At 31.9% G+C, this 26,035-nt stretch overlaps 1 protein-coding gene across 2 annotated transcripts; it reads right to left on the bottom strand.

The window, feature by feature from the left end:
* Positions 1-378: 378 nt before the first annotated feature.
* LOC134696663 (uncharacterized) lies at positions 379-8,659 on the bottom strand. 2 transcript variants are annotated; one of them, XM_063558578.1, is made up of 3 exons: positions 8,569-8,659; positions 5,330-5,440; positions 379-2,526 (listed from the first exon to the last, which is right to left on the bottom strand). In XM_063558578.1, the coding sequence occupies exons 2-3, from the start codon at positions 5,337-5,339 to the stop codon at positions 1,811-1,813; spliced, it is 726 nt and encodes a 241-aa protein (XP_063414648.1). In that variant the 5' UTR covers positions 5,340-5,440; positions 8,569-8,659; the 3' UTR covers positions 379-1,810. The 2 variants fall into 2 exon arrangements, with proteins under 2 accessions (XP_063414648.1, XP_063414647.1); XM_063558577.1 differs by lacking the exon at positions 5,330-5,440.
* Positions 8,660-26,035: the final 17,376 nt, after the last annotated feature.

The following is a 26,035-nucleotide window of genomic DNA, read 5'->3' as shown; positions in this document are numbered from 1 at the left end:
TTCTTTCACCATGCGACAAGTTATAGTTAAAAAACTATAAAAATGCTTATGTAGGCCCCTTTTAGGCCCATAATTACTAAATTGTTGGGACCACAACCCCAAAATTTAATCACAACCTTTATTCTGTGGTAATAAACCATGTGTTTAAATTTCAAAGATTTTTATTAACTTATACTAAAATTATTGTGCGAAAACAAAATGTCTTCGGCCGACGATGACGACGTATGACCAAAATATACGACTGCAAATGATTTTGATGTAGTATAAACTCTGTCCATTTTGTTATAAAAACATATGCATATTTTTTTAAAATTTGAAATTTTACATGACTTTAAATTTGTTTGTGCAGGACTAGAATTCAGTGAATATATCGTAATATATCGTACATGAACTGACTGCATGGTCACCTATTTGGTCAATTCAATTTTTTATTGTAAAACATATAAAACCAAAGGTTTGTCTCAATTTTATACAAAAGTACTCTAAATACCTCTGTTAACTTTTTATAAGAGTAAGAACACAGTCACATAAAATAATGAAACACTAATCGTCGAACGTATATTGAAAATTGGGCTTCTTTAAAACTAAAACCCGACCTAATCCTTTTACAATTTCATATAATCTCTTGTATGACAAGTTGAACGGTTGTTCAGGTTTGAGTTCAATTGACCGTACAAATGCTTGTTTAGCATTTTCAGTTTCACCTATCAACTGCAAAGCTACACCCAAACAGTCGAAGGAGTCAGCTTTTTCAGCCTTTCTGCATTTCGGAATAAAATAATCTTCAGCTATTGTTAGACCTAAAGCACTGACGGATTTTCGACATTGTTTAATATTGTTAAGATGGTAATGACATAACACGCGTAAGAAATGTGCTAATACTACTGGTGGTAATATGGGAAAAAATTTAATCTCGTCTATAGGTACATTCATTTGCAGCTCTGTTGGAATAAGAAAAGTCCTCCCAAAAGCACAACATTGTACTTTAAGCAGTTTCAATAAATTGATTTTTCCTTTCTTTTGGATTGTTTTTAAACTGAGCAGTTCAATTTGGGTGTCTGTTAAATCTTCACCTTGGCACAGTTTTTCCGACGTACACTTTGACAACGAATATAAAGTCAAGTAAAGAACTTTGTTATATTGTTGTGTTTTGTAGAAGAGAGAAGCCAATATTAACCATTCAGACACACAATCTTGATGTGTATTCTGTAGTAAGTAACTTAGGTATGTGTTGTATTGTTTATAGTAGTATTTGTTACCATCTCGCTTTATCTGTGGCATAGCCTCTGGCATATTTTCGGATAGACTTGACATAAGATATAAGTGTATGTACTGTATCCTGGTAGATTGGAGATAAAGCAAATTATGAACTGCCTGAACGTAGCCTTTCTTGGTATTTCCCATAAGAAAAAAGTTCTCTTTTAGCTTTAACAGAAAATCTGAATTAGCTAACTTTTGAAAATTACATATAAAAGGTATTAAAGGAATATCTAGATTCGGCGATGGCTCAAATAGAGTGATCTGAGGTGAACGAAAAATGCATTTCCAATCGTTACTGTGTAAATTTTCTAGATTACTTAACAATAATTCTCGTTCTTTTCCTTCTATCTTATTCTCAAACAAATTATTTTCAGGAATGAAATAATGCGGACAAACTGAATATTCTACACAAAAGATCAGCCTCCTAAAACATCTCATAAAGCATGGTATCAAATTTTCTGGTGTCCACACTGATGGAAGTAATTCTTCAGATACCCAGAATATAATAGTTTTGAGGAAATATGAGCAGAGTAAAGCTTCGCATTGCTTGTCAATATTTATAGCATCCTTCAAGAGTATGACTGAATGCATAAATAAGAAGTTTTTCCCCCACAGAGAAAGACAAACGCCATTCTATTTCTTCATTAGCAGATCCTTTAACACCGATCGGTACAAACAAAACTCCGTGGTCTATTATACTTTGCTTAACTTCAGGACTGGGCCATCCATTATTCGGTCTTAAAATCCACTGATTTGCAGCAGTTATCCATGACTCACTATGCAGACAGAAACAATAATCATAAAGACCTTCGTGATCTGATAAACATGGACCGTGTACAACATTCATACGTGGCTGTTCCAGACTCTGTTTATACTTGAGGTTTGAAAGAAATAACTTCCCTCGAACGTCCGTACAGATTGGCAAAATGTCTACAGCATTAGTATACTCCAACAATAAAGAAGTAAATCCTGGTTTTGTTTCCTCCATATACATAGAAAAGTATGTTTTATGATATATCTTAACCACTGATGACATGGTTTCATATACTTTAATTTCTTTTGATACATGCATCATATCTATATCACTACCTTTCATTTCTATGCCTTCTCCAAAACTGCCACTAGTGATGCATACTTTTTGATCGGTGACTAGATTATCCCTAACGTTATTCATCATTCTAATAGTTTTGACATGATCTTCATATCCCACAATATTCTGACACAGATAATGATACAGCGACAATGAGAGGTTACGTGTTGAATCGTCTATATAAAATAAAAAAAAGAATTAATATGATAGTTATCAGGTTATAAAGCTTAATATTTAATACGCCAGTTGGGCGTACCAAATACCAAGTCCGGAATATAATAATGTGTAGTTCATTCGTTTAATGTGTTTTAAAATTTGATCTTGCCAATTGATGAGAGACTTTCCGTTTTGAATTTTCCTCGGAGTTCAGTATTTTTGTGATTTTTATTATTTTTCCCGTCTACAACAGACTCATCAGTGACACTAGTATCACAATAGTTAGAAAACCAAACAAGTACAAATGAGGGACGAAAGATACCAGATGGTCAGTCAAACTCACCAATCGAAAATAAACTGACAACGACATGGATAAAATAAAAAAAAATAAAAAGTTGGAGAGCAGTTAGGACTCACAATTCCAAAAAATCATACTTTTGTAAACAGGAAATTTATAAAAATGACCAGATACATTTTAATCAATATTCATGTCATCAACGAGGTTATGATTGGAATACATTTGAATTTATAATAGATGAAGAACTGGATCTTCCACACCTGTATTGGATACCTAAGCTACATAAGTGTCCTTACAAACAATGATATTGCTTGGTCTTCCAAGTGTTCCACGAAGCGTCTTTCTAAATTATTAACATCTATTTTATCAGCAATCAAAGATGGGCTTCAAAGTTATTGTGAAACTGCCTATTCTAGAGGTGGTATGAATCAGATGTGGATACTTAAAAATTCCAAAGATCTTTTAGAGTACATACAATCTAACTCTCTTTCATCTTGCAATAGTATTAAAACATTTGACTTTTCTACACTTTACACAAGTATTCCCCATTCCAAACTTAAAGTCAAATTGTGTTTTTTATTCTTTAGTTTTCTATGTTTTTTCATATGTACTATTGTTTGTCTGTTTGTCATTTTCATTTTTAGCATGGCATTGTCAGTTTATTTTTGATTTATGAGTTTGACTGTCCCTTTGGTATCTTTCATTCATTCCTCTTTTGAACGAGTTGGTACTGCTATGTTTCATTAAAAATAATGACCAACGTAGATACAAGTATCTTGTCTTAGGGAAGGATAAATCCTACTTTGTAAAGGATCACTCTGATTCAAACAAACAAATCTCTGAAACTGACATATCACGATGCTTGATTTCTAGATTGAGAACATATTTGTTACGTTCGGAGGAAGTGTTTTTTCAACAGACTGTCGGCATTCAAATTGGAACCAATAGTGCCCCTAGGCCTCTTCTACCGGACTTGTTTCTTTATTATTATGAGGCTGACTTTATACAGGAATTTCTTAGGAAGAAAAAAAAAGAAGTTATCATAATCCTTTAACTCTACATTCCGCTATATATATAGATGATGTTCTTTCACTAAATAATTCAAAATTTTGTGACTGTTGAATGCATTTGTCCCATCGAACTAGAGATAAATGATACAACATGTACAGGTAAGAATGCATCATATCTTGACTTACATTGTACATCTACAAATTGACAATGAGGGTCGTTTGAAGACAAGACTTTACGACAAACGAGATGGTTTCAGTTTCCCACTTGTTTCCATTTCTGTATAGCATAATTCCAGCAGCGCCTGCATATGGAGTATATTTTTCCCAGTTAATGATTTCGACGGTTCCTCTGGCATGTTTCGCATCTTTTTTAATAATGTTATTATTATCCGAGTAGAATTTGACCCGTTTGGTTAAAGTTTAACGAACATGAGGATTTTTTTTTATCTATTTAGGTTTGGTTAATCTGTTGAAAACTGACAACGCACAATCGATAAGTGTTTAGCTTTCAATAGTAATTTCCATCTGTTACAGTTTTCCCGATAAAATTATTTACAATTTACAGCTTTAGTGAAATTCATATTGATAGCGTTACGAATAATGCACCGGATGCGTATTTTGATAGGGAATTTCTCTTCAATTATGCCAATTTACTTAGTGAATCAAAGTTTATAACAATTTTTCTCACTACATAAATTTATGGACGCCTATCGTTTGCAATTGATTGTTGGCTTGAATTTTTTCTCTCCATTGAATTGATGAATCAAAAGTAGAACATACGTAGATGAAATAATTTTACGTCTCTCTGATTTCTTTGCAACATTGTGCAATGTGAATTTTGACTCTGGTGGCGCACTGCTGATAATCTTTCAAATCCACTGTAATTTACATCTACATATACAAGGTAAAATTACAGAAATATCTAACTCCCAGTAATTTAAGGCAACAGTAGTATACCGCTGTTCGAAATTTATAAATCGATTGATAAAAAAAACAACAAATTCGAGTTACAAATTAAAACTGAGGGAAACGCATCAAACATAAAAGGAGAACTACAACACAACAGAAACTCAACATTATATTGTAGCACACACAAAAACGAACCATATTATAACAATGTTCAATTTCTTGACTTGGTACAGGACATTTAAAGAAGAAAATGAATGGTTGAACCTGGTTTATGCGGCTAGCCACACCTTGCGCTTTTATGGCAATGTTACATGTTACATTAAAATGACAACATTACAGGACATGACTACCGTGACAGTACAAATAAATGCCAGCCAGAAACGGATCAAATTTATTCACACTACGTTGTCCTTTGTTATTCTCCCTTTTTTGTGATCAATGTGGTTTTATTGGTTACAAATACGATAGTATAGCTTAGCTTTTTGAGATATACACACAAGTTTTTGTTTTATATTCTTAAAATGGCTTCAATAAATTGGGTGCTGTGATTGATCCTTTTGATGCTATTACAAAATTAATCGTCTTAATTTTATACATCTGACTTACCTGACGCCATGACACTTAGTATTTGATTAAACCGGTAGTTTGCCGCAATATGAATTTTGTAGTAACCAAACGATGATTGATTTTTTTATATTGCAACTGACTGCTAGATTCCTGAAAGAAAATATTTATGTCAAAAGAGAAGATTGTTAAAAATCCATATATATTTTCATATGTCAATGTGCTTAAATTATGGATTCAGTAGTATATCACTGTTAAAAAGTCATAAACCAATTAAGAGAAAACATATCCGCGTTAAAACCTAGGAAAACTTTTTTTTTTTTCAGCTGTACAGATTGGAGCATCAGCGATGTGTAGTCCGAACGTGCATTTGCTTATTCATGGGGAGATATACAAAGTAAAGTTAAACAGAACACTGCAAAGTCTGAAAAGTATGAAATAAGTATTGTATGACGAATTTGTGTAGCAGCTTTTTGAATAAACGGAAAACAATTATGACAGCAGTAAACCCACTTTCATTCACTTTGTTAACATATGAAAAAGTATGGATGTTTTTAAAATTTTGAATAGAACACACATTTTCAAACATAGAACTTTACATAAAGTTCAGAAACGTGTCTTTTTTTAAACCGTTAGATGAATTATACAATTTCATTATATTTCAGGTTGTTATTATTTTGATCGTTTGAAGGTTGCATCAGCAAAATGTCTCTGGTGAATAAACTACCACAAAAAAGTATGAAACTGGTATAATTATTCTTAATGAGATGTGTTTATGTCAATTGTGCAGTATATATCAAAAAAGCAAACCTTTAAAAAAAAAACATTGGACACAAATGAAAATTGTTACTGATTGTAACATTGATTGTTATATTTTCCTTACTTAAAATTATGTATATTTTTATAGCTTTTATTATAGAAGGAAGGATATCGACCACCAGAACAAAACAAAAACCACTCAAAAGAAACTTGACATTTCGGAAACTTCAATAAAAAACTAGATAATATTTTCATATACTTCAAAAAATTCCCCATGTCCGTTTTAAACAGAGATAAACTAGTACTGATAAACCACTTGTTTATAGTGAATACGGAAGAAAATCACACTCGTGTAATGTACGTTAATGGAAGTAAAATTTTTACCCATCATATCTATTAAATCTTCTTGATCTCGTCGAGTTGGCATTGTCGAAAACCGTTGATTGTTTTATTTTTATTTGTGTTTCAGATGTTTCAATTTAAAAGGATTACACATGTTACTCGTACAACCGAAAACACATATATTTCATTATTTGCATTTACCAATTTTGAGATTGCATCTCATTTAACGCCTGACAATATCTATGGCGATGGAGATGGCATATTTGCATATAGGTCTACGCATTTTAAACTATGAAATTATAAAGAATATCGTCAAATGTATTCCAAAAACATGCCTTTTTAGTAAATTTTACGGACGCCATCACAAGTTGGTTAACCGTTATGGCATTAGCGTTTCACAGATGATATCTGACATGTTTCGTATGTCTTAACCACAATCTTCTTCCCTTTCACGAATGGACATTTTATCGGGTTTGAAATAACATGATCATCAAGACGGATGCGAGATGTATAGCAGGATTTGCTGACTATTCCGGAGCACATGCAATCATCACCAGTTTTAGTGGGGTTTGTGTTGCTTGGTCTTTAGTTTCCAATGCTGTGCCCTGTGTACTATTGCTTGTCTGTTTGTCTTGATCATTTTTAGCCATGACATTGTCTGTTTATTTTCTAATTAAATTTTGTCTTGCTCAAACAAGCCAAAGATGATCAACACATTGTCTTTGTGCTAATTATATTAGTATTATAATGTTTTCAAGGTTAACAATACAATCACATACTGGACAATGTATCTTTCAAATTAATGACTAGACGATCATTTTAGAATATAACAAAAAGTATTATCATTTCTTTACACATTTACATCGAATCTATCAAATTAGAAAAAAAGTCCCGTTAATCTGTTTTCATTGATTTTGGTATTTGATATTTGGTTATTCTAACGGTAAACCAAGTAACCGAATAATCGTTAACAAACTAATGTCCAAGCAAATTTGATAAAAAAAAACCCACATTGTTTTATTGTGTTTTGTAGAGTTTATAATTTCAAGCATTCTTTTTTATTAGTTTCATTGCATATCATTTGTAAAATTGTCAATTAATATTAAGATTTCCTGAAAAAAAAATTCTTTTATTCTTTCAATAATTAATTACACTCTTGTTCTCTAATTTAAGCTGGAATTCTGTGTGTTAAGAACCTTTTTTGTTTCATTAAAGATAAATTGTTTCAGCTTCCTTTTGAATGAATTAATAGCAACACAACTTTTCAAATGTAAGAGTATTTTTTTTCCAATATTTTGCAGATGGCGATATATACATCACGTCAACTGCCATAACTAGATCCAAACCTTAGTTTCAAATATTTACATGCAAATTAACAGGTACAACAGCAATCAAATTATAAATGTGTAATTCATTTATTGCGAATTTAATATTCATTTTTCGTTAACATTATAAAAATATATATAAACAAAATAAAAGACTTAACCACTAATGATACAATATTTATTCATTCGAGACAGTAACAGTATCCAAATTTTAAAATGTAAACTGTTGAGTGTAGATAGATATATTATTGCACGATATTTCGTGGTAGTTTCAGTTTACCAATGACACTTTTTCGTGTGTTTGATGTGTTTGAGCTTTTGTTTGAATTTTCCTCGGAGTTCAGTATGTTTGTGGTTTTAATTGTTATCTAATGATTTTTATACAATATGGAGACAAACGTATTCCTTCTTATCAAATGATTTGCAAAATGATGTCTTCTTTCTATGTGACAACATCAAATATGTTAGCTTATTCGTGACGTCACAATAGAACATTCAGAGAAAAGCAAAAAAATATGACTTCATTATTGAATTATGACCAAATTGATAACTGAAATCAAACGATCCACACTTTGATGAAATAAAGATATCAAATAGGCCAGGAGTAAGATAAATCGGGTAAGATTCAGACAAAAATATATATAGATCCAACTTTGTATATATCTAAATATATTGCTTAGTTAAACGTTGTTCCAATAGTTACTTAACATGTTAAAGGAGGTACAGGAAAAATATCATTAGAAAATATAAAACAAAATTATTATATAACATTTCTAATATATTAGGGTAATGATAGTTAACTTTAATAGTCACATCTTACCAATGAAAAGAAAGGAAAAGAAGATAATTACTTACGTTAAGATTATTTAGGAAATTGGCTGTATATTCTAAAACCTCACATGACCGGTATATGTGACTTTGTAGTATAACTGTCCTGTTTTTTCCCGTTAACATGATAGTTACTCATCGTACTTCCGTTTCAACTTGTATATGTATTCATCGTTCTGTTATGTCTATGTTAAAGTAGCATTACTTATTTTTGGAAATATGATTGACCTATTTTGTTTGGCAGATAAGCATCAGACGTCTTAAAAAATATAACGCAACATTTATATTTGTACGTGTTAACCAATATAACGTTATTTCACCACGAAGACATGTAATAATAACCATCAAAAATTGAAAAATAAAAAATAAAAAAACTGTCAAAATGATAGTATTTAAAAGCATATTACTTTAATTTTTTTTTGAAGCGAAAACTGCAGAAGTGGTTTTATGTGTAAATAAACTAGAATTATGAAGAACATTTAGTGCAAAATGAAAGTAACTAGGTCGGTCATTGACCTGCTACGTCACCGGATGTCTTCAAACGTCTGCTTTGTATACATTTCTTTAAAAATGTTATAGTTTAGAGAACGTAGGGGATTGTCTTTACCAAAGAAAAATGTCATTGCAGCATTGCTAAAAGCTGATATGAAAGGACCTTATATTGCACAGAAAAACAGGTAATCTATCTTTAAACAGTTATAGGTTTTTACATTGATAAACACATATAATTATTTGAAACTTAAACTCCTTCACTTCGATGTCAAACAATTTATTGTTGGCCAATTATGCCAAGACCGCGAAATACTTGCACATTTGTCACTACTGTCAAAGCAGAAAGAAAACGTTCACTGCATTACCTTGCTTTAAACAATGAATTGAGGGGGGAACCTGTGTAAAAGCGTACTGTTAAGCGAAAATTGTATTTGAGGGTTTTAAATGTGTCTTGTAAATAGTTATCAAAAGTACCAGGATTATAATTTTATACGCCAGACGCGCGTTTCGTCTACATAAGACTCATCAGTGACGCTCATATCAAAATATTCAAAAAGCCAAATAAATACAAAGTTGAAGAGCATTGATCAAATAAAATTTGTTCAACAAATGTAAATCAAAAGCTAGAATTGTGTAAATTAAACATGCACAAAACTGTGGAAGGTGGTATAAACTGATTAATATAAGGTAGAAATTGGCGTTTATCCCGGTAAAGAATGGACACTTTCTTGATTGAATACAAACTTTGCATGGATTATGTTTGAGATTGATGAGTGTTGGAACTACTACTGTAAATGCTTTAAAGTATGCTGTTATTTTTGACAATTTTGTTTGGTATGCATGTACCAAGATGACATAGATAACAAATCTGAACATATGGACAATATACATTTTGAATTCTTAAGAACACTTGATGATTCGATTCCAAGACACATACATCGCCATTATAATTTTAGTAAACTTCTTATCTTCTATGTTCATGATGTTAACGGAGGGCTCAAACATTGTCAAAGTGCCAGTTTGATATTTAAGATATATTGTGAAAACCTACCGGAGACCGCTTAATTAATGTTGATACCCACTGGCCTTCAAAGTCCATAAACTTCGATAAACCTTAAGACTATGTATATATGTTCGACTCAGAGCAACGTCCAATCTCTAAACGACGTCCGTTCCTCTAATCGACGTCCAACGTGGCGGCATGTGTTGCAAAAACGATGATCTATTGATTTTTGTCTTCTCTTATCAATGGCCTTTATCAATAAATAATAAAATGATAAATTACTGCACTGCACTTCTACATGTACATGCACAGCCTAAGACGTTGATTGATTTTGAAACTTTCAAACCCAAAAAGAAGAATTTGGGTCTGATTCGTACCCAAATTCATCTTTTACATCTTTCTTGTATATATAACTCAATTTTCAAACAGTTATGAATACTTTCCACAGATATTTTGTTCAACGGGTTCACTTAGATAGATATGTTGCATAATGATATGCATCTTTATAGACACTTAGCAAGTCTATCTACGTTGTCGAATTTTATTCATATTCATATTGATTAAAGAAGGACGAAAGATACCAGAGGGACAGTCAAACGCATAAATCGAATATAAACTGACTATGGCTAAAAACGAAAAAAGACAAACAGACAAACAATAGAACACATGACACAACATAGAAAACTAAACATTAAGCAACACGAACACCACAAAAAACTAGGAGTGATCTCAGGTGCTCCGGAAAGGTAAACAGATCATGCTCCACATGTGGCACCCGTCGTGTTGCTTATGTGATCACAACGCCGATAAATTGTATAATTCGGTAGGTCACATTCATGAAAGGGAGGGGGATTGTAGTTACGACGCAAAGAACATATCCGATATCATTTGTGAAACGGTTATTCTATAACAGTCAACCAACTCGTCGTGGCGTCCGTAAAATTTATGAAGGGATTAATGGCATGTGACTGAGTATACGTCAATGAGAACCCAGCGACAAAGACAAGTTAAACTGCCAGCTACTGCTCAATGATGAAACCAACGGCGACTGTGGATAGTCTTTATAGTGTAAAAATATTATGTAACAGACGTTGATGAACGATGAATCTGAAAACACACCTAACGTTATAGGTGACTTATATATTATATCAACCTTGAAACCGATTTTCATAAATACATGTACCTGAGAAAGATGTGACAACAAATCAAATATTAATGGGACAGATTTTTTATTATACTTTATTTGTTACATATGCTATGATTTGCTTGTAAAATATTGACAATCCAGATTTCACTTCTCGATCCCCATTTGCAGTTTTGTTCATTTGATTTGGATATTTCCATAAATTACGGCATGTCGGCCAAAAATCGTTTGGAGTTTGGATCTTTCCATAGGTAGCAATACACAATTAAAAAACAACCATTGACACTCATAATTTTCAAACCACTCTCTTTCCCTTCCTTCCTACCAAATACGGCTTAATATTTGTGTATGTGTATATTTATGGTAAGTACATCTTCCATAGATTTATTTTCCAATAGTTATAATGGTGAAGCACTACAATGATTTCTGTACCTAAAGGCGGTACGGATGGGAATATACCGACTGTCAAACAGTAAAATAGCATATAAAACACGCTAAAACAATCAAAATGTTCATATACACCCACTTGGAAGGCTATATTAATCTTCAACTATCTAGTAAAAATCTATTTCATTGTTCAAAAAAATTGCAGCATGACCAAAATGCGTACATAAACTTCTAACTGTGTATTGCTACCACAGGCCAAATAATGGACGTCGATTAGAGAATCGAAAACTTGAACGTCGATTAGAGGAGCCACAAATTGGACGTCGATTAGAGGGGGATACATATTGGCCGTCGACTTGGAATCTTCTTCTATTGTGACGTCAGATTTGGACGTTGATTTGAGGAACGGACGTCGATTAGAGACCGGACGTCGATCTGAGTCTTACATATATACAAATGGTATCAACAGAATTTTTCAGTATAATGTCATTACCAAAATTTATTTTATTATCGTTTTATTGATAAAAACTTATATTTATAAAGACAAAAGTGCGATTTACATAATGGTAATTTGTATTTAACGATAATTTACGACAGCTTGAAGGGGTCATAAAACGATTTCCTACATGTTATGTTTTCTCTCCTTTTGACTATGAGTATCATGCATGCTTTTAATGTTTTCGAATATTTCAATATTGATAATTTTCAATCAAATTTGAATATCGAACCGATATCAAATAACTATCCAACTGCTTACTGCACATTCATAATTTTAAATGATGATATTTACTTGTCACCATCTAATGATGATAAAACATCGAATAACGAACTAACTGCTAACTGCACATTCGTATTTTTAGATGATGACATTTACTTGTAACCATCTAATGGTGTTAATTTATCTCAACTTGTTAGAAAAGCTCTTGATGTAACAATGTATTTGATTTGAACGAAAGTATTCTCTTTGTATAACTGAATAATTATTACACCAGGGTTTTTGATATCACAAACTAGACATAAACATTTACTGAATTTTATGGGAGATATTTTACTTGATTTTCATAAAATGAAGACATACTCTTTCAATAAATTTAATTGAGGTCTGGAGGTGGCATATTTGCACCTGCTAGCAGTCTTTTGCTTATATATGTATCATTGTCAATATAGTTTCTTCTGTTTACTATTCTGACATCGGACCCGTAATTCTTTTTAGATGAGTTTTACTGTTCAGCTTTGTGTGTTTTTGTAGATTGTACATTGACTAGAGTTTCAGGGAATGACTGATATATCACAAAACATGATTAAACCTGCCGCATATTTGCGTATGTCCCTTGTCAGGAACCTCTGGCGCCTTTGTTAGTCTGTATGTGTTGTTTTTTTAATTTGAGTTCATGAATATGTTTTGGAGTTTAGTAAAACGTCCATTTTCACTGAACAAGTACACTTTTTTGTCAAATGACCAATCCCAATTTTTCTTTTCTATTTTTTTTCTAAAATTTTCTACGTAAGGATGTTCTAGCTGTAACAAGTCAGGTTTAAGACAGTTAGTTTCCATATGTTTGAAGTTGATTTTACAATTTGTGAAGGGACTTTCCGTTTTGATTTTCCATGGAGTTCAGTATTTTTCTTATTTGAAAATACTTTCTTTAATTGCTCTTATTTTGCCGTTTTATTTTTTTTATTTTTCGAGTGTTATTGATGGGTCTACTTGTTGACTAAACACCTATCTGCCGTATACAATTTTGATCCTGGTATATATAAGGAGTTTAAACATAATTTTGAAACAGCAAATTCCGAAAAGACAATATCATTAGAAAGCGGAATCCTTGAACTAGAACACTATGCCTGTCGTAACGACCTGATATGGTCTTTTTTTTAAATGAGGTAAAATGTCATCTTTACAAATCTGTGAAAAAATTGTAGTTATATTTGTTTGAATACATAGAACTCAATCTTTCATATTTGTTTCTAAAAAAAAAATCCAAAACGACGTTTTAAAACAACACTTTAAAAATCCATTTTTATAACCTTATAAATCATTTCAAATTCCGGTAAAACTAAAGTGTTATGAAGGACAATACTTCACATTTATTTTTTTAACTTGCACATTGGATCAGGTATAAAATCAGACGCTAAATAATATTGCAGTCAAATATGACCAAAAATTTAATATGTGGATACTTTTGTTTTATAGACTACTTATGTCTTTATGCTTTTTTTCCACAATTATTGCTGCTTCTATAGTATTATCTACTGTTATGTTTATTGTTCTGGTTAAATGTTTATTACGTGATCGGTTTAACACTTAAAACTGTACCTCCTTTTCCACAAAGCAACGTACTACATTCATTAAAATGCATTCAATAGAAGACCAACTGACACAAATATTAACAACTATAGGTCACCGTATGGCTTCAACAATGATTAAACATCATACTGCATAGTCAGCCCGTAGAGTCACCGAAATGACAAATATAAAACAATCCAAACCTTAATTATAACGACCGAATGAACGTACAAAAAAATCAACTAAAACAAATATGATATACAGAAACAGACGACAACCACTGCATTACGGTATCCTGGCTTGGGACAGCCACATTAAGAGTGTTTTTCCCATACAGTTGTTGTTACAATGTCGGAATAACATGTCATGTCCAAGCATTTTTCATGGTAGTATATAATGTTGACATACTGTTGACATATAACTTGGCTTCAATTCAATAATTGGTGGATACGAAACAAATGAAAAATCTGGCCTGACACCCGAAAGAGTCATATTGTACCCATTCCAGAAAGGAAGTTGGGGATTGTTAAAAGGTAATTAAATCAATGTTATCTATCACGAACGCGACTATTTCAACTTCCCAATTATCAATTTCCCATTCTCAGCAGTAACATACCCTCTGCCCCATCGTATGCTTTTTACAGATACGGTACGGTCAAACATGTTCATACTATACGGAATTTTTATCAGGAGTGTACTCTTTACGCAGAAACTGCTCCAACAAAGTTACGAAGAGGAAAGATTAAAAATGACGCTCAGTAGATTTCATGGACACCATTACAAATTGGTTAATACATACGATGTGTCTTTGTCTAAACTAAATAAGGACATTTTTCCACGTCTTAGAATATGGTTTACCATTTACGTCGTCTGGTCTTTTAAGTACTGAACATGGCCTATTCTCGAATATGACTGTTTTTTCTTGTGTGGATTCGCATTGCTTTAAGACGTGTCACGGTATTTGTTATCCAACATTCATGTATTTGGTTATGATGTTGTATTTGTAGTTCTGGTCGGATATGGTTAAATGTCTTATCGTTACCATTGTTATTCTAATAGTTTTATTTTCTATTCGTATGTAAAAGTAAATATAATTTATCATTCAGAAGATTTTAATTAAAAGCAACTTAACGTGCACGATGTATTTGTTTGACAGTTTAATTTAGAAGAAATGCCGACATTGCTAGATACTACACTTTATTAACTAATTACTAAGACAATTCTGTATTGATAGTCTTGTAATTGTTATAAATACAACAAATACGGTAATTTCAACACTAATCTTGAACTACACTTTGTTTTAACAATTTTGGAAATTTACCTGTGACGTCATTTTTTTAGCGTCGATCTAGTCGTGCGATAAACAATGCGTAGTTCAATTGTGTTGTTTTTTTATGTTCTGCCATAGGTTTTTTAACGTGTTTCGTTTTTATTATATGGTTTGTCAGCACTTCTGAATTGATATGAATATCAATTATATAGATATAGGAAGATGTGGTGTGTGCCAATGAGACAACTCTCCATTCAAATAACAATTTAAAAAGTAAACCATTATAGGTTAAAGTACGGCCTTCAACACGGAGCCTTGGCTCACACCGAACAACAAGCTATACAGGGCCCCAAAATTACTAGTGTAAAACCATTCAAATGGGAAAACCAACGGTCTAATCTATATAAACAAAACGAGAAACGAGAAACACGTATATATTACTTAAACAAATGACAACTACTGTACATCAGATTCCTGACTTAGGACAGGTGCAAACATTTGCAGCGGGATTACACGTTTAAATGGGTCCAAACCTTCTCCCTTTTTCTGAAACAAAAACATAACATCACAACATAGAATAACATACGATAAAATATCAATTTGCAGACTTACCTCAATCAAAAAACGTATGATTACACAATGAACGAATAAATTTAATCTGCGATATCTGAATACAAATGCAGTTAACAAAATATTAGAGACAAACATTCATGACCAAAAAGCTAACAAACAAATTCAAACACAGGACATCACTGAGAAATATTTAACCAATCAATATTCACTTAAGAAAAAAAACGGTTTTTTATTATCTTGAAATTCATACAAATGTTGTAAGAATAAGTGAAAAATTGAAGATATTTCAAAAAATCAAAGCTGGTGTACAGACAAGATCCATATAAATAAAAAATAACATAAAAACATTATAAACAGTATCAACAGGTCGAATTAACAAGAAAATACGATTTGAGAGTACTCGCAGTTACTGACAGCTAGTTAAAAGCATATGGTCTTTTTTTTAAATATAAGATTACTTTTTTCAAAAGTATGAATTATTTTAAAAACTAACGATTTTCTTACACTAAGCATACATAACATTTGCCGTATTTGGCACAACTTTTGGAAATTTGGGTCACCAATGCTCTTTAGCGTTTTACTTGTTTTGCTCTCTGACTGTGTGTATTTGAGCGTCACTGATGAGTCTTATGTAGATTGAATGCGCGTCTGGCGTATGTAGTTATTACCCTGGTATCTTTGGTAGCTTTTCGAAATGTATAATTGTATTGTTCATTTGTGTATTTGTCTGTCCTGAATGTTCTTGCATTCATGTGTTCTGCAGTCCTGTCATGTAATGTTGTCCCATTAGTGTTATATTTAGCATTGCCATAAAAGTGCGAGGTTTGCGTAGCCACAGAAACTGGTTAACCCACCATTGTTTTTTTTTAAATGTCCTTACCAAATGACGGTTGATATCTTTTAGTTTGTTTCTGTGTGTGTTGCATTGTCGTTCGTTTGTTGTTGTACTCAAGTGTTTCCGTTGTTTTCCTTTTTTAGTTGATGTGATTCCCTAGATTTTAGTTTGTAACCCGGATTTGTTTTCAATCAATCGATTTATGACTTTCGAACAGCGGTGTACAACTGTTGCTTTTATACACCAGCACCTTACTTCTTCAAAAAGACGCCCACCTCACCAGGGAACATTATACTGAACATACACAGCATCTTCAATTTGCTCAATTTTATGGTTGCATGGCAATTGTGGTAAGATAGAGTAGCTCTTAACAGTACAAAGCTCAACATCAATTGTCATTTACTGTTTTATCGATTAAGAAACTTCTAAAAGACAAAAAGAAAAAGCATCTTGCAAAATTCTTTAATTTTACTTTCCGATATATTGATAATGTTCTATCATTAAATTACCCATATTTCAGCCAATACTTATATCTCATATATCCGAGTGAACTTGAAATTAATGCTACTGATAATAGAAGGACTGCTTCATACCTTGATCTTTTCCTCAATATATATACAAAACTTGATAAAAATGCTAATTTGCTTATTTGTTTAATATGTTTGAGCTTTTAATTTTGCCATTTAAAAAGGGACTTTCTGATTAAAATTTTCGTTGGTATTTTTGTTATTTGACTTTTTTCTTGTATAGTCTTTGGTGCAACCACCCCTTTAAGGCATGTAAAATCAAGGTTTGACTAACTTAAGCCGGAGGTTTCTACATGTTCTTGTAAAAAGAGAAATAGGATATAGTGTAATCATGTAGATAAATACAAATGCCTATATTTTCCGAATAAAGCTAATTTTGACTATCATAACACATTTGAAACTAATCAGCTATACACACAAATAGTTGCCTGCGTTTTAAAACATATGCTTGATGAGTAGTTTTATTTTAAATGCCAAATGATTACATGTAACCTTCTAATCATAGACAAAAATACAAATGTTTATCAGCAATTGAAATATCAATATCGTCCATTGCATTGTATCAACAAATGCTACACGTTTCTTGTTAAAGATTGTTAAGACATGCCAAGATGTTGCATCTCATTCAATATTTCAATAATAACAGTAACGGTACTAATTTGTCTGCACTAGATGTGCATTTCGACTGAATAAACTGAGTTATCAACACTAGGTAGAAAAAAAGTTTATAACACATTGTTATACTTAATTCATAAAAATTACTTTGAAATTTTAATGTGCAGCTTGACAATTGTTTGGAGACTAGAACTTTGTTTACCTCTCCAGAGCATCTTCGTATAGCCCCGCTTTTTTTGGGGGATCAATCGCGTTGTTTAAACTTCAGTTTCAGGTGTAGTGTTTTATTGATTTGTATTTGTTCGTCTACTTTCATTTGGTATTAATGTCTATCTCTACTAATGTGGTAACTCCTTTCTGTTCGAAACTCGTGGATAACCAGTTTATTCAAAGTTTACGACATTGGTGATATTAAAGAATGGGAGTACAAAATAACATCAATGTAATATATATAAATGTCTATAACGGTCATGGCTTTTTCTTTGCATCTTTCTGTCCATCCATCAGTCAAATTAACTCTTATTAGAATAACATCATTAAATAACTTGAAGCTTACATTTTTAGTGTACCATATCAAAATGTAGAGATAGGACTTTTTTTCAGGATTGACAAATCAAAGTACTGTTAAATACTAGTAGGCAATCGTTTTATTTCTTTGGACAAGATACATAGTTACGTAGTAATATAAATGTATGAGAAGCTAATTTATCAGAACATTTCATGTTATGAAGTATACATAGCCAACTTTTCTGAGATCAATTAAAGATTAAAATCAATGGATATATTTTTGTTTGGTAAATTGTAGCATTTCCTACCTTCGTGGATAATGACAAACAGAATCTTAATTATAATTAAACTCATCATAGATACCAGGACTAAATTTTGTATATACACCAGACGCGCGTTTCGTCTACAAAAGACTCATCAGTGACGCTCGAACCATAAAAATTTGAAAATGCCAAATAAAGTACGAAGTTGAAGAGCATTAAGGACCAACATTTCTAAAAGTTTTGCCAAATACAGCTAAGGTAATCTATGCCTGAGGAAGAAAAACTTTAGTTTTTCAAAAATTCTAAATTTTGTAAACATTTAATTCATAAATATAACCATATCAATGATAATCCATGTCAACACAAAAAGTGCTGACTACTGGGCTGGTGATAGCCTCTGGGAAATAAATCTCCACACAGCAAATCTTTCAGTAGCGAGAATAATATCTTTTTTTAAGGAAAGTTAAAAGCAGAAATTTACTAATAGAAAAATCTTAACATTATTTATGATAAACCGTAAAAGGACTATTTATTTGAGATTTACTAGTTTTCAGTGAACGCTGAAGAAAATCTTATTGCTGAAGTCTATTTTATATTAACTACATTTCTAATTATATCTTTTCCGTTTGAATGTCTAAAATGAAAGAGATGGAAAAAAGTAAAATCACAAAAATACTGAATTCCGAGGAAAATTCAAAACGGAAAGTCCCTAATCCAATGATAAAATCAAAAGCTCAAACACCCAAAATAAATGGACAACAACTGTCATATTCATGACTGGGCACAGGCATTTTCTTATATAGAAAATACTAAATAACACCTGGTTTATAGATACCTAAACCTCTCACTTGTATAAAATTCCATTATATTGACAACGATGTGTGAAAAAAACAAATAGACATAATAAATAAAAATGTCAAAAATAGGGGTACAGCAGTCAACATTCTGTTATTATCGTAATCACTATATAAACAAACAAATATGTAACAAAGTAGCACAAAAATGCATATAAACAAAGCACATTACAACTGTAGCAAAAATGAAAAACAAGAATACAAAAATTTACCATAGCACAATAACACAATGACAGGATGTACAAGTGCAGAGCCACGTTATATGTAACAAAGAATTTCAAAAAGGCATATCAACAAAGCACATTTAATTTAACAAAAGCATAGACTAGAAAACAAACATTTTACCATAGAACAATAACATAGTGACAGGATGTATAAGTACAGAGCCACGTGAAATGGATCTCACAAAAATATTCATCGATAAACATACAAATCATCGATTTAAAGTATATATGGCAGAAAATATAAAGTTTTGAAAAATATGCTATAGCGGTGACTTCATTTGAAATAAAATGTCGTATTTAATCATTTTCTTGTCCTCCGACTTATTCATATTCATATTCGCTTGCGTACTTTGTTCAGTCAACTTTATGTAAGAAACTTATGACACATATATAAGAATTACTTGCTACATGAGATAAACAAATTCTATCATAACCTTGCACAGATCATATATAAAAATAACAACCAGGGATTGGGTTATTAAGTCTTTCCACCTTTTGATTTTGTTCTGATTATTATTTTTTTTTTCTTCCGCCTAATTTTTTTTCTTGCGTAGTATTGTTGTTTAATAAGTTGTCGCTTAGATATTTGGAATATGATATCGTATAGTTTATACACTTTAAAAAATTACAACCGCGTAACAAAATACTTAAAGTTATCTCCCTGAACACTGTTTTGCTTGTGAGCACTACTCTTTCGCAACCGTAAAAGATTATGACAAATTTATTTTACCAAATTGCTCGTTACATCTTTAGGATAAGGATATTTATTTGGACCGAAGCTATATGGAGACTCCATATGAGAGTTATTCCCCCTTTTACATTTGATTCAAGTGATATGCATTTCCAACTGGTAAACCATAAGTGATATAGATCTAGGGTCTTCAGAGTTAAGGTCTTAGGTCCATATAAATGAAAATAAGGTCAAGGTCAAAGGTCAAGGTCATATTCTAAATTTTGATTTTGGCTTATTTTCACTTCTTTTCAAATACCGTATGACATTTTGACAAATAATTTTTCATAAATTGTTAGTTGCGACATGTCCTTACTTGTATATTATGGTTGAAAGGATGCACATACAATACATGGGAGTTTTTGTCCATCTTACATTTAGAATTACGCGTAAAGTGGTATAACTCATTAACCAAACGTATTAAAGACCTAGGTTCTTTTGATTTAAGGTCCTTGGTTTGTGACCTTGAAATTGAGGTCAAGGTCATATGTTAATAGGACGTTCTAGAATTGACCTTTGCTTTAAATTCATATAAATACATTAAAAGCCATAGGAACTAACATTTTAAACTGATTTTTCATATTTCAATATCAAAATAGATCTTTACTAGTGGAAATACCTTCAATTGATCTCTGAACAATTGGTTTTTAATTGTAATCTATAATCATAATGGATTGAAATTGATAACATTTTTCCAAGTAATCGACAGTAAAATAAAACCTAGTTTAGATGAAAATAGACAACTGTATGTATTCTTTATGTTTTGGTAGAGATTAAATGGAATTTATAAACAGAACTTGAGATTTGTATCAAACTTCTCATTCAGCATTATGTTTGCCTCATGTTCAAACAGATTTTTTGACACATTAAGCTGCATTTCCAGCTCTTCAAACAAATAACTCACAATTCTTGAAAACATATTTTGACAATATGATAGTTATCAAAGGTACCAGGATTATAATTTAGTACGCCATACGTGCGTTTCGTCTACATTAGACTCATCAGTGACGCTCATATCGAAATATTAAAAAACCAAACAAATACAAAGTTGAAGAGCATTGAGGATCCAAAATTCCAAAAAGTTGTGCCAAATACGGCTAAGGTAAACATAGAATGTTTATAAATTTAAATAGAGTTTATCGAATTCTCATTTGCCTGTTTTGGCTTTTCTTATCAGATGATAAAAGACATTCAATGAGTGAGATGCATACTTTGCTTTTATTTCAATCATGCCTAATTAAGTATAGGACTTATATTACATGGCCCTTGGATATAAATACTACTCCATTGCCAGCTTTATAAAATATCATGTTAAGAAGTTAATCCAATTAAAAATATGAATCCATGTGTCTAATAATTTTAAGTATCCATCGATCAAATTATGTAGACAAATCATTACACTTTTATGTTAAAGTTTCAGTAAAATTATCAAATACGTTTATAGTGATGAACATAATCAATTATCTTCTAAAAAATCAAAGTTATGATCTGCTAAAAAAGAGATAAACGAACAAAAAAATTTAAGTCATTAAGAGAGTATGTCATAAAATATGTACAGAATATGAACCACATGGCCCATAATAAAAATATGTGACTGGTGCATTGGTGGAAGTCAATGAATGAATTTTATTACCACTCTCTCTTGTTGACTTATATTTCGAGAAATTATAATTTATGTGGTTTATTGGTCTAGACATCAACTGTTTAAAAGAGGGCATTTAGAAGCAGTGCTTGTGTAAAGTTCTTAATTTTCTAACAAACTCATTGACCAGTATAATTGTGGTAAGCTTTCTCTAGTTATTTAAAAATTAGATGCATGTAAATGACACTAATCGAAAAGTAATAAAATTACTTTTGATAAAGTAATCGATTGTAATAAATTACACAACAACATCAGTGTGTTGTGTTGTGATAGTTTTAACTTTCTTTTAAGATGTTGAAAACTAAAATTCATAAATTGGACAACTCGCAGTACAGTAGAAAAAAACAACATCATACTAGATTGTGACTTATTATTGGACATAATATTCTCTTTGGTCTCCCGCAACAGTGAAGAAAAGAATACAGGATAAGAAAAAGACGAAACGATTGGACATTTATTTTCCCCGAGGTCATCATTATCTTGTTAGCATATTGCATGATGAATACAAATAATACCAATGACCATGGTCCTCTTTTGCTACACTGAACACTGTAGCAGTTGATTTGTGTGTTACATGGGATATCTTTCGGACTACTACTTTAAAATTCAAATATTTTTCATAAATTAAAACCTTGTTGCGTTAATATTTTCGACTGTTTAAAGACACAAGTGAATCAACACCTATCATTTCTTCTTGTAAACATAAAAAAGGAAAAAGGAGAACGTGTAAAACATGTAATATGTTAATCACGACTCCTAATTTTACCAGTAACTTAACAAGAAAAACGTATTATACAAAATCTTTCGAGCCCCTGGACTGTTCCACGAACAATATCGTGTACGGAATTGAATGTTCTTTGTGTGGACTACTTCATGTTGGTGAAACTCGACAAACTTTGCGTAAAATGATGAATCAACCAACACTGGTCTGATAATGAAGATCCGCAATTCAGGGTTCTTTATAACCATTTTAATCAACCGGACCATGATCCTTCTTTATCTATGAAAGTACGCATCATCGAGAAAAATGTATCATCACACCAATAGCCCTATACTAAGCACTCCTTTCCGAAAAGATAGAGAAACATTTCTGGATAAGGGACCTAGGTCCTGCAATGCCATATGGATGCAATGATAACATCAAAGGAGTAGGAAATTTGTCAAGTCTAGCCTGCATTGATGTTAATGTAATGAGCCTATTGGATACTATCTCACGACACCAACGTAGTCAAGGGCAAAAACATTACCATCGGCCTAATGTAAAAAAATCAAATCTAGATCGCCCACTGGGAGCTGTGATGACCTTCCTTCAGATCTTCATAATCTGCTAGGGGGACATTATATTAAATTAAAACTTTTGTTTTTCACTGCCTGTTTCTAAAATGTTAGAGAAGTTATACACTTGACAATGTTCTCCAATATACAGACTTGTCAGTATAATTTGTGATGTACATGTAGCTCTTCTCCTCCCTTTTCAAACCAGTAAGTTCGGAACCTTTACATGAAGAAAAGAGGAAATTCCTTCCTTGTCAGTTTACCAATAAAGGAATTGATGCAATCAATATAAGCAACGTTTTACATCACAAGGAGGTAAAAAAATCATTTTGTTTTCAAAATCAGTTTGTTCCTATTGTATCCTACAGTTATACAAAAACCATTGCACCCAAAGTATTTAACTAAAAACAAGCATTGCAGATCCTTGATTTAGAACAATACCTAAAATTACTTCTGGCATGTGACTGTTCTCACTCGCATTATATTTACAACTACTGGGGATCTAAACATAATTCAACATAAAAATCGCCGAAAGCTGATATCTTATGGTCCCAGGTTTAGAAAAACCTGATACATCAATCGGAAAATTAACTTAAAAATAATTATGGATGCCACTGAGGACTACGCCAGAGCATCTGCTAAACGAGAAGAAAAAGCACTGGACACTTTGTCAGATTTGGTCAAAACAATCAGGTTTCTGATAAAACGTCGAATTCATAAGTTGAAAAACTATGTGAATGGTCGACCAAATTCCGTTTTCAGAGACAAAGAGGCCGTGAAATGTCTATAATCTCTCTACGATAAGTATGGTGTTGTTCCTGCAGACAAAGCTTCAAATAATATGGTCTTTGTATGTGAATCGTACTACTACGAATGTCTTGTAAAAGAATAAAGAATAAATTAGCACTCAGGTAATCCCACATACAAAAACATATCATTTGGCAAGGATGACATTTTGGCGAATAATACGTCCTTCATGGCCTCAATAAACATTACATTGAACATCAAATCGGAGAACTTACCTTGTTTGTATTGGATACCTAAGCCTCACAAAATTCCGTACAAACAACGATACATTTGCCGGCTCATCTGCATGTTTGATTGATAAAAATTCTGTCTGTAGGGAAAGAGGGTCTCCAGAAATACTGTGAAACTGTTTACTCGCGTAGTGGTATTAACCATGTGTGGATTCTAAAAACTCTAAAGAACTTCTGGAAAATTTTAAATCTGGATTTTTTTTTTAAATTAGTTCTATCAAAACTTTTTTTATTTTTCAACCCCTTGTACCACCATTCCCGATGTGAAATTGCAAAAATCGTCTATAAAAAATAATCTACAATGCTTTTCAACATAAAAATGTTAGCATACACTATAAATTTATTACTTTTGGATACCATACAATACATTTTGTTAAAAGTGAACAAAACGATAAAACATGCTACACAGGAACAAGTGATCAGTACGCTGGAGTTTCTTATTGACAACATATTTGTTGAATTTGGAGGTAAACTTTTCAACAAATTGTCGGCATTCCTATGGGAACGAACTGTGTTCCTCTCCTAGCCGACCTCTTCTTTTTTCATATGAATCAGAGTTCCTTCAGACACTTGTCAAAACAAGAAGATCAAAGAAGCTAGGTCATTTAAGTCACATTCAAATATATTGATGATGTTCTTTCCTTTAATAATCCAAACTTTTCTGACTTGTGTTCATGAATATTTCCAAAAGAACTAGAAAAGTCAATACTATTTAGTAATGGACTCACCAGACACGGCTTCCTCTGCCTCATTTTTAGACTTTTACCTCGAATTTAACATACACGGTCATCTCAGTGCCAGAATCTATGACAAACGAGATGATTTTAATTTTAAAATTATCAATTTGCCCTACCTTAGTAGCAATATACCAACTTCAACTGCATATGGGATATATATTTCCCACCTTATTCGGTATTCAAGAGCTTGAAGCTCCTACTTAGACTGTAAAACGTCACCAGCGTCTGATAAGAAGTTGATGAACCAGGGGTATGTCAAAGAATTTCGTCCTTTTTCTACAAAAAGTTCATCGGAAGGTACCAAGACCTTGTTGATAAATATTCCGTATATATTAAAATATAATACACGATGGTATTGAAGTATAGATTCTGGGTAATAACGTTGTTTATTATCTTAATAACGTGTTAAAGTATTCTTTTTTTGTCTTTGTGAATATTACTTTTACTGTTTAGTCTGTTTGTGGTAATATCCATTTTTGAATTCTTGTCATTCAATTTTCTTATGTGCTTTGTCTTTATGCCTTTTGTGTTTCTTTGTTACAGATGACGTGATTCTGTACTTAAACATCCCGTCATTGTTTTATTGTACTATGGTAAAAAAAAAAAAAATTTTGCGAATGTCCTTTTTCTATATGCCCTTTGTGTTTCTTTGTTACATATGACGTGGCTCTGTACCTGTACATCCCGTCATTGTTGTATTGTGCTATGGTAAATTTTCGTATTCCTGTCTTTCATTTTTGCTAATGTGCTTTGTCTATATGCTTGTTTGTGTTTCTTTGTTATATATTTGTTTGTTTTTATATTGATAACGATCATACATAGTGTTGACTGCTGTACCGGGTACCCCTTATTTTGGTTTAATCCACCATTTTCCATATAAGAAAATGCCTGTACAAATTCAGAACATGACAGTTATTATACATTCGTTTGATTTGTTTGAGCTTTTGATTTTGCTATTTTATTACGGACTTTCCTTCTTGAATTTTCTTTGGATTTCGGTATTTTTGTTTTTCTACTTTTCTTTTGTATGTAATTGTATATGTTGGTATGTATTTCCTGTTACACGCGCTACTGCGTCTATTTTTGATATAA

Source organism: Mytilus trossulus, chromosome 14 (genome assembly GCF_036588685.1).
Source record: "Mytilus trossulus isolate FHL-02 chromosome 14, PNRI_Mtr1.1.1.hap1, whole genome shotgun sequence".
Taxonomy (NCBI): domain Eukaryota; kingdom Metazoa; phylum Mollusca; class Bivalvia; order Mytilida; family Mytilidae; genus Mytilus; species Mytilus trossulus.
The sequence above is the reverse complement of the archived record's forward strand: the minus strand, read 5'-3'. Positions and strand labels throughout refer to the sequence as shown.